Below are 12,943 nucleotides of genomic sequence, written 5' to 3'. Positions count from 1 at the left end.
ACCGCTCTTGCAGTAGAATACAGTGGAGTCACATCTTACGCGCATTTAACTTATGCAAATTCAGCTATACGCACTTGGCTGCTGGGGCTGGCCACCGGGTGCCAGCTGGGGCATGGCGCGTCATGCAGTGCTGCGTGGTACTGCCTGCATGCACCGGCATGGCTGAGGGACAGCAGATTGCTCACGCTCAGCTGGCTGCCCTGGTGGGACAAGGTGGCGGAGGTTGAGAGGGGCTAGGAGTGCATGTGGAAGGTGCCTGACAGCGGTGAGGACGCGTGGAGCAGCAGCAGCAGGTTGTCCCCCACTGCCGCACCCCATAGTAGGTGCAGCTGTTGCACTGCACGCACACCACTACTATGGGGAGGCAGTGGCGGGGTAATTTTGACTATATGCGATTTTTGCCTTACGCACTGACTTCAGAACGTAACCCTGCGTAAGATGCGACTCTGCTGTACTGTGTACTATTAGCAGTCTGAAAAAATAAAAGTTGGAAATCTTTAAACCTAACTTTGGCTATTTATAATATTACCTCAGTGTTTTCAATATCCGCTATACAAGCATCCAGCTCAGATAGATTGAAAATCAATCACTCTCAGAGAATGATTAGAGAATATCACAAATACTGGAATTACTCAAGATGAGATTGGATTATAATTATGTCTATATTTCATTTGGCAGCCTCATTTTGGTTGACAAACTGAGTGTATTTTTACAGGTATGGCTGATTAAAGTATATAATTTAACCAGTTAAAAGTAGATTTTGAATAACAGCTATTTTTTATTTCAAGTTTGCAATTTGCATACCCAGATCAGTTGAATGGTAGGAGCAGATACATTACCTATGCAAGTTCTTCCATCTTCTGCCAGCTCATAGGGATCAGAACAAAGACACTCATAGCTGCCTTTGGTGTTAATACAGTTAGCAGATGGGTGGCAGGGTGAACTCATGTGGTTTTCACATTCGTTTATGTCTGTAAAATAAACAGATCATGATAATTAATGGCCAAAAACTATCAAGATGATTCACTACATTATTAAATATGCTTCCAATAACAGGTATTACAAAGAGAAGAACACTTGTACACGAATTCCTAGATCCTGGTCCACGTATTAGACATCTAAGCTTATGTGACTGCTTGTACACAAATATGATCTTGCTTTATGAGAGTGATTCCACTTTGTTTGTAGAGGCACAAAGTTCTCTTATTTCCTCTCAGTGGACAGCTGTAGGTGCCTCCAAGAACATGCAGGCACTAAACAAATTACCAGTGAGAAATGCTAAGTTCCTGGCTATATGCAAATTTCTCCACTTTAAGCATCTGAGTCAGGGTTGACTATGTCATACTTCCATTATCTTAGGATCCAAATCACCTGGAGGGGAAGAGGAAGAAAAGGACTCACCCATATTTTAGCAAAGGATAAATGCTCTGCAATGCTGCCAGTATGTGCACTAGGTAATTTAAATCTCAAGTGAATGTTACAAGAGCTGCAGTTACACCTCTGAATTGGATTTTTGAATGGTGGACATACCCTAAAGCAAAATATAGACAAAATAGCCTACCATACCCACAGTCTTGTGTTGACTTAGCTGACTTAGCTACTTTTGTATAACCTACCTCAGGTATCTCTTAAATACAATAAGCTCCATTATTTCCATTTTAGAGATGGAAAAATAGAGGCAGAGTGAATTAGGCCTAGATTCTGCCACCCACTTCCATATTCACTCTTTGCTCTGCTGAAGAAAATAAGGCTGTGAAGTATGAGAATAAAAGAAAAGCTGGCAAAGTCGGGCATCAACTGATTTACATGAGCCAACAAAAGTAATAAGGTGTTACTGTGTTCTTGCACAGTAGTACAAGTATAAAGTATAAGTGGTATCTACTGTGAAAATAAAGTAAAAGTAAAAAAGTAAAATAAAGTAAAGTAAAGTAGCCTCTGTACAAGTGCTTTCCTGATGATTTTCTTTTTATTAAAAAGGTACTGTCTATTTAATGAAACATGGCTTGTTTTCATATAGAAGATATACAAACATTTGTTTACATTGTTGAACATATTAATAAAAACTGGGATGAGAAATGACTAATTCATGTAACTTATTTTTTCAGTTTTATGCCAGAACATTAATATATTGAAAAAAAATATATTATTTATTTAACAGCTTTATTTCTTTATATGGCATTTATGTGGGTGGAATTCTGCAGACAAATAGGATTTCAATAAAGGGAAGGCTGCAGATTTCATTTGATTTTTCTGTATCTGGTATACAATTAAGGTGAATAGCTGTCTCTTTTACTGTCACAGAAATACTGATAAGCAGACTTTACTGAACATCAGCAGTAGCACCTGCATTAAAATTAATTTGCCAACACCTACAAAGTATTCCTAAATATGGCCTTTTCAGATTTGATTTTCTTTAAAATTCTTATAAAGGCTAAACAGTTTCAGTATATATAAGAACTCAGAAACCTGAGCACACAGAGGAAGATGAACCCTGCATAAAATGAACTCATATACACTGAAACTTCCTTAATAAAATGTTTGCAATGCCCCCTTTCTCCTCTAATCTCCTCTCCCATTCAGTAGCAAAAAGGAGAAGTGGAGGAAAAGCAAAGAAACACAAAAGGCCACACCCTGAAAATATTCATGAACCACGCTAAGAAAGAAAACCTGCACTGTATAATTTTTACCTGGTACTATTTTTCATGTGCATTAATTCTAATTCTAATTAGCACATTTATATGAAGGAGCAGCAGAGTCAATTAACTACTTTTATAACTCCCATGCTCCTTACTGACTAGATGCCTGGATTCATGGTGCTATACTAGTTATTTATGGGAGGGACAGCTCCCTTCAAAACAGCACCAGAAAGATAATGGGGTCAGTCTCCAGTTGCTCTGCTATGATGCTGACTATAGGAACAAAGGAAAGTGTGCTTCTCACTTGTTTTCAGTATAATACTCAGCGGTAGTCACAAAACTTCACGCTAAGTTCCTGTTTAGTAGAAATCAATATTTTCCCTTGACATCATTCCTGTAAGTTGACTTGTGAATCAGACTTGGTGGAGTTGAAACATCTATTTAAAAATCCCTTAAGTAGTTGTATGGAGTTACAGCTAAACTAATTTCAGAAGTTTAGCTGTCTCTTCAGTTTAAAAAGCACACCCCTGGCTGCTACAATATGGAAAGTGAAAGTTTTGAAACAGTTTTTTTTTCAGAAGCATAGAATCAGAGGGCTGGAAGGGACCCTGAAGGATCATCAGGTCCAGCCCCCTGCATGAGCAGGAAAGACATCTGGGGTCAGGTGACCCCAGCCAGGTGAGCGTCCAGTCTTCTCTTGGAGACCTTGAGGGTAGATGATTGCACCACCTCTGGGGGGAGCTTGTTCCATAGTCTGGACACCCTAGTTGTAAAAAAGTTTTTCTTAATGTTCAACCTGAAACTATCTTCCAGGAGTGTGTGGCCATTATTTCTAGTTTTCCCCCAGGGTGCCCCAGTGAACAGTTGTTCACTGAGCCCCTGATATACACCTCTGATATAGCAGTAAGCCACAATCAGTTCCCCTCTCAGCGTTCTTTTCTTTTGGCTGAAGAGTCCGAGATCCCTCAGATATTTTAAAGGATATAATATAGGGCAATTTTATTTTTGGTGAATATTGTAAGTCTTTGGCCATTACAAAGTGAGACACATTTAAATGTAGATACCCATACAAACTGGTGATGGAAAATTCCATTCTTTATTTGTACAGGTTAATTGTTCTTCTCCTTGTAGCTGGAATCCAAATTGACATGAATAAATCACTATGGATTTTCCAAATTCTGAACAATATACAAAGTCACCATTTTCCACTTTCATTGGGACTCCACATGTTTCCTCTGGAAATAAAGGGAGACATATATATTAAAGATATATGTCAGTTTTAATAGTTTTATTTATATACCAAACATCATTTTCCATGTCCTTGGTACACTGACTACATTTATTGAGTCAGGCTTAAAGTTAACCAGGAATTAAAAATTAGACAAAAGCTGTATTAACCTCTATCAGAAAGAAGCATTATTCTTGTTAAATATTTACTTTTTCATACTGAACATTGTACAGTTATTATTTAAGATCTGATGCAAAAAAGGTGGATTGACAATAATTAGCATCACCCACTTAGCATCACCCTCAGAGAGGAGCTTGCAACTGTGAGTTTGGTTCCTAAGTTCCCTTTAAAATGCCTACAGAGTGGATTGCATCTCAGAATTGGAGTCACAACATCCAGTATACTGAGTGGTGAGCTGGCTAAGCTAGCCTGAAGGAGAAGTGCGTGTAAAATCCCACCCTCTCTCTGGCTGATAGCTATGCAAGACAATATTTGCAACCCTGAACTTCACTCTGAATTTAGGAACCTAAGTCATCTCTTTGCATGTAGATGAGTTGTTTCCTCCTTTCTTTTAAAAGGCATCTGGAAAAGAAGGTAATGGGGAACTGTTGACTGTCACTTTTTATATAAGAGACTATAAGTTAAAGCACTCATGTACAAAGTAGGATAGAAGAATGTAGGCATTTTCCAGTCGGAGTGAGTTCAAACCAACAACTAGAAGAGAGTGCTCAATACATAATGATATTGAGGAGAATGGGTTGGGGCATTTTGTTAAATAGATGCTGTTATGCAGAAAAGAATGCAAGTCATGGGGCCAGAAAGACAGAAATAGCGAACAAGAGTGAGCATGAGACTGTAGCCCAGGGATGAGGTCACTCACTGTAGAGTGGGTAGACCTGGTCCCTAGGACTGTATTTGGACAAATGTATTTAGAAATGTGACCAACACTCAGACACTCAATCCTGCCTCTCTTCACCTCAGTAGCATGGTAGTTATTCTGGGTATACACACAGTAGCAGCACCCTAGGCACTTACAAAACTTTATTGGTGAACCTAAAGTATGCAGAGACTCTATAGTTACGTCCAGACATGCAGGCATGTGTGGTGCGTGGCACCACAGACTGCATGCTTGAAATGTTAAAATGTGCCCTGCATTGCAAATTTGCTATTGGGGTAGGGGGACAAATTTGCTACCAGGATTTCCCAGTCGAAAAAAAAAATGCCAAGAAAAAATGTGGTGCGGCACATGCTACAATAGCACGTGTCAGAACAAACAGAGACTCAGTCCTCCAGGGAGATGCTCCAGCTGCTGGCCAGTGTCTCTACTACTTTATTCTACCCTGGCTGCTCCAGCACACTGGAAGCCAGGAGGAGTGGGGAAAGGGCAGTTTGCCCAAAGCAGAACAATTTGTCCCTCATCAAAGCACACGTGCAGGGGCGGGCTCTGCAGCGAAAAGTAGCGCCACAAATTTGTGCAGTTACTATTTGTGCCACTGAGGCTGCATCCAGAGTGGAGCCATGGGGTATGTAGCGGTGCAGACATGTCTGTGGCACCACATACTGCATGTTCAGTCATTCTCTGTGCTGTGAGGAAGCAGTGTGGAGGGTTTTTTTGACCGCTGGATATCTGGAGAAAAAACACAGAGCAGTGCATGCACAGGAAGAGTGCATTGCTCAAAAGCTGGACCACCTGGAGCTGTGCTGTGGCTGCCAGTTAGGCTCCATGTGGTGCAATCGCTGCTGGTGCAGCCCCAGAAGACCCCCAGGACCCCAGGTAAGACTGCTGGGGCCAGAAGTGTGCTGGCACCAGCCTCCCCTACTGCCCCCAGGGGTAACTCGCCACATGCCAGAGTATGTGGCATGGGCTTTTCCTGAGGACAAACAGAGATGGCACAAGGTGCCAAACTGCTAGTTGTACCCAGGGAACCAAACATCCATACCACATGTGGATGCAGCCTGCAAGTACATGCCCTTTCACATCTGGATAAAGCCTAAGGAGATTAGTAGGAATTCTGTGGATCACACAATTGGCCTCAGGCAATGAAGACCTTTTGTGGATCTGGGCTGAGGTAGAATCTATATTCTACCTATTTACCATATTTACCCAAATCCAAGACAGCTTTGAATTTAAGGCAACCTCCAATAATTAGATTCTATACATGGAGATTTATAAAATTTTATAAATCTCCATGTATAGAATCTAATTATCAGAGGGTATCTTAAATTTATGCATCACCCACCCAACGGATGCAGCAGGGCAAGCAGCAGCACGGGGGGACAGGCAGTGGGGGGTCAGATGGCCTGACTCCTGTCATTTGCCTCCTGCTGCTCATTTCCCCACAACTTTCCCCAATGCTGCCTGCCTGTGTACCTGTGTACCCTGGTATCTTCAGGCCCTGAGGCCTGACCCTCCTTCCCCACATGGTGCCTAAACTCCCTCACACACCTTGCCTCCTGATACTTACTCCCCGGCTGCCTGCTCCTCTACTATTTGTCTCCATCCTGCCTCCCCCCAGGCCTGCACGCCCTGACACCTTTCTGCCCCACCATTTGCCTCCGCTTTCGGCCTGCGCCACCATGCCTGAGCTACCCTTGACCCATGCCTTCCTTCTTGGCTGCACCAGTTCTTTCCCCCTTCACTATTGCTTCCTTTCTATCATGTCTCTGTTTCCAGCTCTGGCACTGGTCCTACTGTGGCCCAGGACACAGAGTATCCAGCTTGGCAGCAGTGGTTGCAATAGCTCTGGCCCCACCTTAGGTCATATGGGAGAGCTTTGATGAACAGGGGATTTGAATTCAGGGCTCTCAGCTCTGAAGACAATGTTGTAATCAATAACCACCCATTCTACCTGGCCAGAGAAGATGCTTAATTTTCTAGATTACCTTGCTCATAGGTTTCCTGCCAAGCTTCTAAATTTATTCCTGGTATATTGTCACATGATTCAAAGTCTTCAGGAAACTTCCCAAGTTGAAAGGCATCAAGTGGCACTTCTGAAAGTCCTGTGTTGTCACAGATTATGCGGGACAAAGAATGTTTTTTGAGCTCATGCCTTTGAACTTCTGTGAAAATATTATCATTTTCCCACCAAAATCTGGAAAGATAATAGAGGCATTATAAAGAGATGAAATTCAAAGAGTTGAATATTCATGATTGCAGATACAGTGTTAGTATAAAAACAAAAATAAACATTTTAGCAAAAGACAGTTATGAAATATACACTTATTCATGGAGATATAATAATAATTAATTTAATTTAATTGGTTGAAGTTTTACAATCCCATCTTAAAACTCATGAGGAACTCAGTCATGCAAAGAGCTCAATACCCCTGCAAAGTACCAAACATCCAGCAACCTGTATGGATGTCAGTAAGAAATGTAGGTGCTCAGAACTCCGGTGAATGGCTCATTGACAATGGAGGATCCAGGATTGAATGCCTGCTCTGACAGAGATAACTAGGGATCTGGGTTTTCTGTTCCCCATGGAAAAATGGAAAAAAACATGGATTTTACCCTTTTCCTGGGGAAAATGTGGATTTCTCATTTTACCAGAGAAACCTGTGGATTTTGCAGTTTTGCGAAGAGTTCTCTGCAGGAGGGTGGTCAGGCAGGGGGCACCATGTGCCTGTACAGGCACATGGTCCCAGGTAGCCTGGAGAGCAGCTCCCGCAGGTAAGTGTGTTGGGGTGGGGTGGGGGGAATTGAGGCCCTGATAGTAAGGGAGGGAGAGAGTTGGACAGGCTGGGACTGGGGCTACTGCCCAGTTGGATGGTACATGAGACTTCAGGCTTGGGGCCCAGGACCACAATTCATGGCCTCAGGGCCCCAGTGGGGAGTGGGACAGGGCCACGCGTGGCTCATCTGGGGGGGGCAGGAGGGAGGGACCAGCTCCCCCCCACTGCGCACATTCCCGGGGGGGTAGGGAGGACCCATGCCCCCCCAGATCTGTGTGTGGGGTGGAGGCAGGTGTGGGTTGTCTGCTGTGGGCTTGGGCTCCACACTCTGCTGCCCTCCCCTGGGGCCTCTGAAGCCCAGTGGATGCAACCCGGCACTGCGGAGCATGGCAGAGCTGCATGGGGATCTCCTTGCTGCTGCAAGCTCCGCACTGACATGGCAATATGTCCTTTGTCCACACGACTGTAGCAGGGGGCTGCAGGGTTGTGCCTCTCACTGCTGCCATGCTGGCAGGGCAGTGAGGAGATTTCAGTGGCAAGGAGATCCCTGCATGGCCTGGCTCTGTCTTCCAATGCCTGGTCACACCTGCTGAGCTGTGGAGGCCCTGGGCAGGGTAGCAGGGTGAAGAGCCCAAGCTTACAGTGGGCAGCCCATGTCCACTCTTGATTCCCACACAGATCTGGGGGGCATGGGTCCCCCCTACACCCCCAGGAGTGCATGCACCAGCAGGGAGCCACTCCCCTGCCTGAGCCCACAGCAGGCAAGCAGCAGGGGGGGAGCTGGGCTCTGCTCCACTTCAGCAGCTGCTGCCTCCTGTGAAGGGGAGGAGGCTATGGACTTGGGTCCCTGGCCCCATAGCCCTGACAGCTGGGTACCCCCTCTGGGAGAGCTAAGGGTGGCAGAAGACTGTGGGTGGGAGGTGAGGGGCACCAGCAGGGCCAGGGGGCTGATGGGGGGGTGACAAGCACCAACAGGTTTTGGGGGGGAGTGAGGAGTACTAGCAAGGCAAGCAGGCTGTGGAGGCAGGGTGAAGGGCATGGAGGGTTGTGGGGGAGTGAGGTGCATGAGCAAGGCCTGGAGGGCTAATGGGGGGAGTGAGGGGCATGAGCAGGACCATGAGTCTATTGCAGGGGAGTGAGTGGCCTCAGCAGGGCAGGGGGGAGGGGCATTGGGGGGAATGAGGGGCCTTTCATTTTAATCACAGATTTTGGGGGGTTTCTCAGAGAATTTTTAATTTTTTAATCAATGAATTTGTGTTTTTTATCAGGGAAAACAAGGACCCCTGGAGATAACTCAGACACCTCCCCTTAGGTATTTCAAAATAAAGAGGATAAGATCCTGTAATAAAGGAGCTGAAGAAAAGTGTCTAAAAGGGGTAGTGTTAACATTAAAGGAGAGGATTATCTATCCATTAGTATACTAAACATAGGTTTATATTGGAAAGTTGCGAAGAGGAACAGTTTGAAGCTGTTCTTGAATATTTCTGTCTTTCACCACCATTGCATTCCCACCATCACTGCATCTGCATGTCCACCCAGGATCACAGCAGTTTGAGCTGGCCCCAAGGAGCCCAGTGCTGGCAGCAGGCTTGGCGGGGGTCAGCCTCAGACTCCAGGTGGACCGTTTGGTGGTGGAAAGGCTGGCTGGGGCATGAGAGTGTGGGGCTAGGTGGCATGCACAGCTAAAGTGTGGGACTAGGTGGCCTGCACTTTAGCACTCTCGTGCTCCAGCCAGCCCCTGTCGCAATCTACACATGCATTTCAGTGCATGTAACTACTCAACTGTAGCATAGTACACTGTCCCCAACAGTACTTTCCTATGATGGAGTTAATTAATTGACTGCACCATAATACCAGTGCAAGTGTAGATGGTGGTGCTTTACCAAAGAGCTAGTTAGTCAATTCAGCAGCAAAGTGCAAATGTAAATGCACCCAAGATATATCTAACATCAGTATCACCATCCTGGTGTCAGAAATATCTAACACCAAGTTTTAGAACAGAACACTATTCTAACATTAATCTGACATGCAGAGCTAGTAATCAGTTCTTACTTTTCATACTTAACTAAAAATATTGAAATCATGAAGTAATAGTTTCAAATTGCATAAGTTGTACCTGGTGTTTAGTGTTTTATGCACTAGCGGTTAGATTGCATATTTGTGACATAAGTATTTATGTATCTCCACAATATATGTTTAACTTACTTTAGAGGACTGTTAAAATGATTTAGGAAACCTTTGTGTAATGTAAAAAATGCTAGTTGAGATTACGAAACTTTTTCTGCAAAATGTATCATCAAATGCCTGTCTATGAATATGGACTTCTCCATGTGTCAGGCATATGATAAATACATCTCTCCCAGACTAGCTACAATAAAGTTTTTAAACATAATGTTTGGATCAAATGACTGGTATGCTATGAAGACTGACTGAAATTGGAAGAAATTACTTCCTTCAACATGTTTTCAAGGGAGGGTAGAAAAAACACAAGCAGCAAAACAAAGAAGCCACATTGTTGGAACAGGGAATAGGGACTTATATACTCAATAGACACACCGGAGGAAGTAGCAGCAGGCTCAAAAGAAGAAGAGAGAAGCTGGCATTTGCAATGCTTGAGGGGTAGTTGCTGGGGGCTGATCCAGGCCAGAGACCATGAGCTGAGCAGAAAAGACTTCATGGTTCAGACAGCAAGTCATGTATTGTAGGAGGAGAATTCTGAACACCCAAAAGACTGAACCAATCACAAAGAATGTACGAGGAAAATAAGTGTGGGATTTACAAGTTGTGTCTCTTGTGCTACTAAGTAAAGAGCAATAGTATTTTCATTTTCCAGATGAAGAAGCAAGCCATAAAATAGAAGGCTCACAGCTTTGGTGAGATTTGGGGAGATATGCAAGAGCAGCCAGGAAGTTTTGGGAACCACCTGCAGTAGATTCAGAATTCAGGCAATTGGACTAGAGGTGTCTATTATTATTTTGGGAATTGACTACCTGGCATCATTTAGTATCATCTGCAAACTTCACTGTAAGCTTCAATTCCCAGGCCATTAATAAAAAATTTGAATGAAACCAGGCCTGATACAGATGCTTGTGGGATGCCACTTTCGACCTTCCATCCTTACCCTTTGCTTCCTATCTTTTAACCAGTTCTCAACCCAAGAAAGAACTTTCTCTCTAATATTTTTGGTGTTGCTTTGTACCTTGTTTTTAAAAAGCCTTGGGTGAAGAACTTTGTTGACTTTTCAAAAATACGAATATATTATGTCAACTGCTCCCCCCCACCCCCCGTCTACATGCTTGTAAACACCCTCAAAGAACTCTAGCAGATTGGTAAGACAGGAGTTCCCTTTATAAAAACCATTGTGACTCTTCTCTAGCCATGCATATCCATGCGACTACTGATTTTTTTCTTTATAATAAATTCTACCAACTTGCCAGTAAGACTATTGGGGCTTTTTCAGAAGCATTGAGTTTTGGCTGCCTGAGAATTTTGAGTGTGGTATACCAATGCCCTGGCCTAATGGTTTTACCCCTCCAATTAGATTTTCAGATGTAGACCAATAATGAAATTTGGGGTCAGGAATTAATTTACCCCGTGATCAGATTGGTATGGGGTGACTGTAGACATGCAGGGAGACTGCTTCAGCACACTGCAATTAATCAAGTCTGCTGGAGTGTGCTAATGAGCGCACTCCAGCAGCCTCTGTGTCTCATGTATCAGGATCTCTGCACTTCAAAATGGCAGTGGGTGTACTTTAATTAAAGCTCATTCAATGAGTTTTAGTTAAAGTGCCCCCGCCACCATTTTGAAATTCAGGGACACTTGTATGTGAGGTACTGAGGGTGTTTTAGTTAGGGTTACTCTGTCCCCAACCTGGAGCATGTGTAAAAATACCTATAGTTTTTAAATGATGCTTAATGCACACTAGCCTATTTTAATGTGTATTAACTAAATAGCATATTTTGTTTAGTGATGCTTTAATGAGCATTAAAATAACTAATACACATTCAAGCACATGTGTAGACATGCACTTAGACTACCGAACTAAAAGATATAAATCTGGAGATATACTTTGTCACTATGCAACATGCCACAGCCTTTTATCCAAAAAGCCTTATGGCAGCCATCCAAAACCTGATAATACCTCTGTTATCCTGTTTTTATTTACATATGGGGTTTTGCACATGCCCTTATTCTATCACCTATTTAGCTCTGTTGTGCCTCCTTTTTTCTCAGAAACCTAAGGAAGGGTACTATGGTATTCAACAGCTTGCTTATGTATCACCAACAAAAAGCCTAAACTATCATGATGAATTTTAACCAGTCAGAAATCTTGCTTGATTTTGATTTACGAGCCTGAGCCATCATCTGGGAACCGATATTTTGAACTAAGTCAGCTAGCATTGGTTAGGGACTACATGCTTATTCACATGATGGGTATGTCACTTTGGCAATGAAATGGAGTTTGGGCCTTAAGACTAGATTTAATAAAGGACTTTAGCACCTAAAGCAGGACTTGAGTGGAAAGGAGGTATATAAATGGGAAAACTTCAATCCAAAAAAATTCCATTCACTTTCTGCCTAGCCCCACAAGTCACCTAAATGTTTGACTTCCAAATTATCTAAGTACTTAGACTTCTGCTTCTGCATGGGTCCAAAAATAGTCCCAGCAGCTACATTAATATGAAATGAGTTCATCAAATAAGTCAATATTACTTATATGAATACTTGTTGTACTGGACTCTAACTAGTAATAGATTATTTGGGTCCTTCTTTTCCCCCAAAATTCCATATCTTCACAAATGATATCCATTCTTCAGGACTTCTAATGAATTTTAGAATCTATTAGAAATAGAATATGAGCCCTGCTACACATTAAAATTAAAGCTGGATAGAAACCAGCTCTAGAATTGTTACACATTTTCAAGCACTAACTTTATAGCTGGTTGGCTCTTTTTATAGCTGGACAGCTATTTGTGCAATAAAAATGCACTTGTGGCCAATCTAAATTAATTGTGTGAATAACCAGTCAATTGTGTAATACTTATAATGTGTTGCATGGACACTTTATATTTTGAAAGCAGTGATTAAGACTGAATCCCTTATTCATTCAAAGTCTGAACCTTCAGTTCTTAAACTCCTTTTTTCTCCCAAAGTGAAGTTTTATATACAGACAACTTAAATCTCACACAGGGGTTATGCAGGCAGGAATTTGGGGAGGCAGGTATCTGCCTGCTGAATACTGACACGACTATCCACAGGAATGATCTTTGTGTAGGCAGAAATAGAGCACACATCCTAAGAGAAAAAAAAATAGGCAAAAAGCAAATTGACTAAAATCACTAAGCTTATCAAGGGATAAAGAACAAGGGAACATAGGAATTGCTGATAACAACATTACTTTTTC

The 12,943-nt window shown here is 42.9% G+C and overlaps 1 protein-coding gene across 1 annotated transcript in view; it reads right to left on the bottom strand.

Moving 5' to 3' along the window:
• Window positions 1–12,943, bottom strand: part of TPO (thyroid peroxidase) — a 164,491-nt gene that overhangs the window by 50,515 nt on the left and 101,033 nt on the right. Inside the window, exons 11-13 of the mRNA XM_019520639.1 lie at window positions 6,748–6,956; window positions 3,701–3,871; window positions 840–971 (exon numbers count right to left, since the gene is read on the bottom strand). Coding sequence (XP_019376184.1) covers window positions 840–971; window positions 3,701–3,871; window positions 6,748–6,956 — 512 coding nt within the window. The remainder of the gene's footprint in view (window positions 1–839; window positions 972–3,700; window positions 3,872–6,747; window positions 6,957–12,943) is intronic.

The sequence above is a fragment of the Gavialis gangeticus genome, unplaced genomic scaffold (assembly GCF_001723915.1).
Source record: "Gavialis gangeticus isolate Ggan-Ray unplaced genomic scaffold, GavGan_comp1, whole genome shotgun sequence".
NCBI lineage: Eukaryota > Metazoa > Chordata > Crocodylia > Gavialidae > Gavialis > Gavialis gangeticus.
This window is presented reverse-complemented; position numbering and strand designations above follow the sequence as displayed.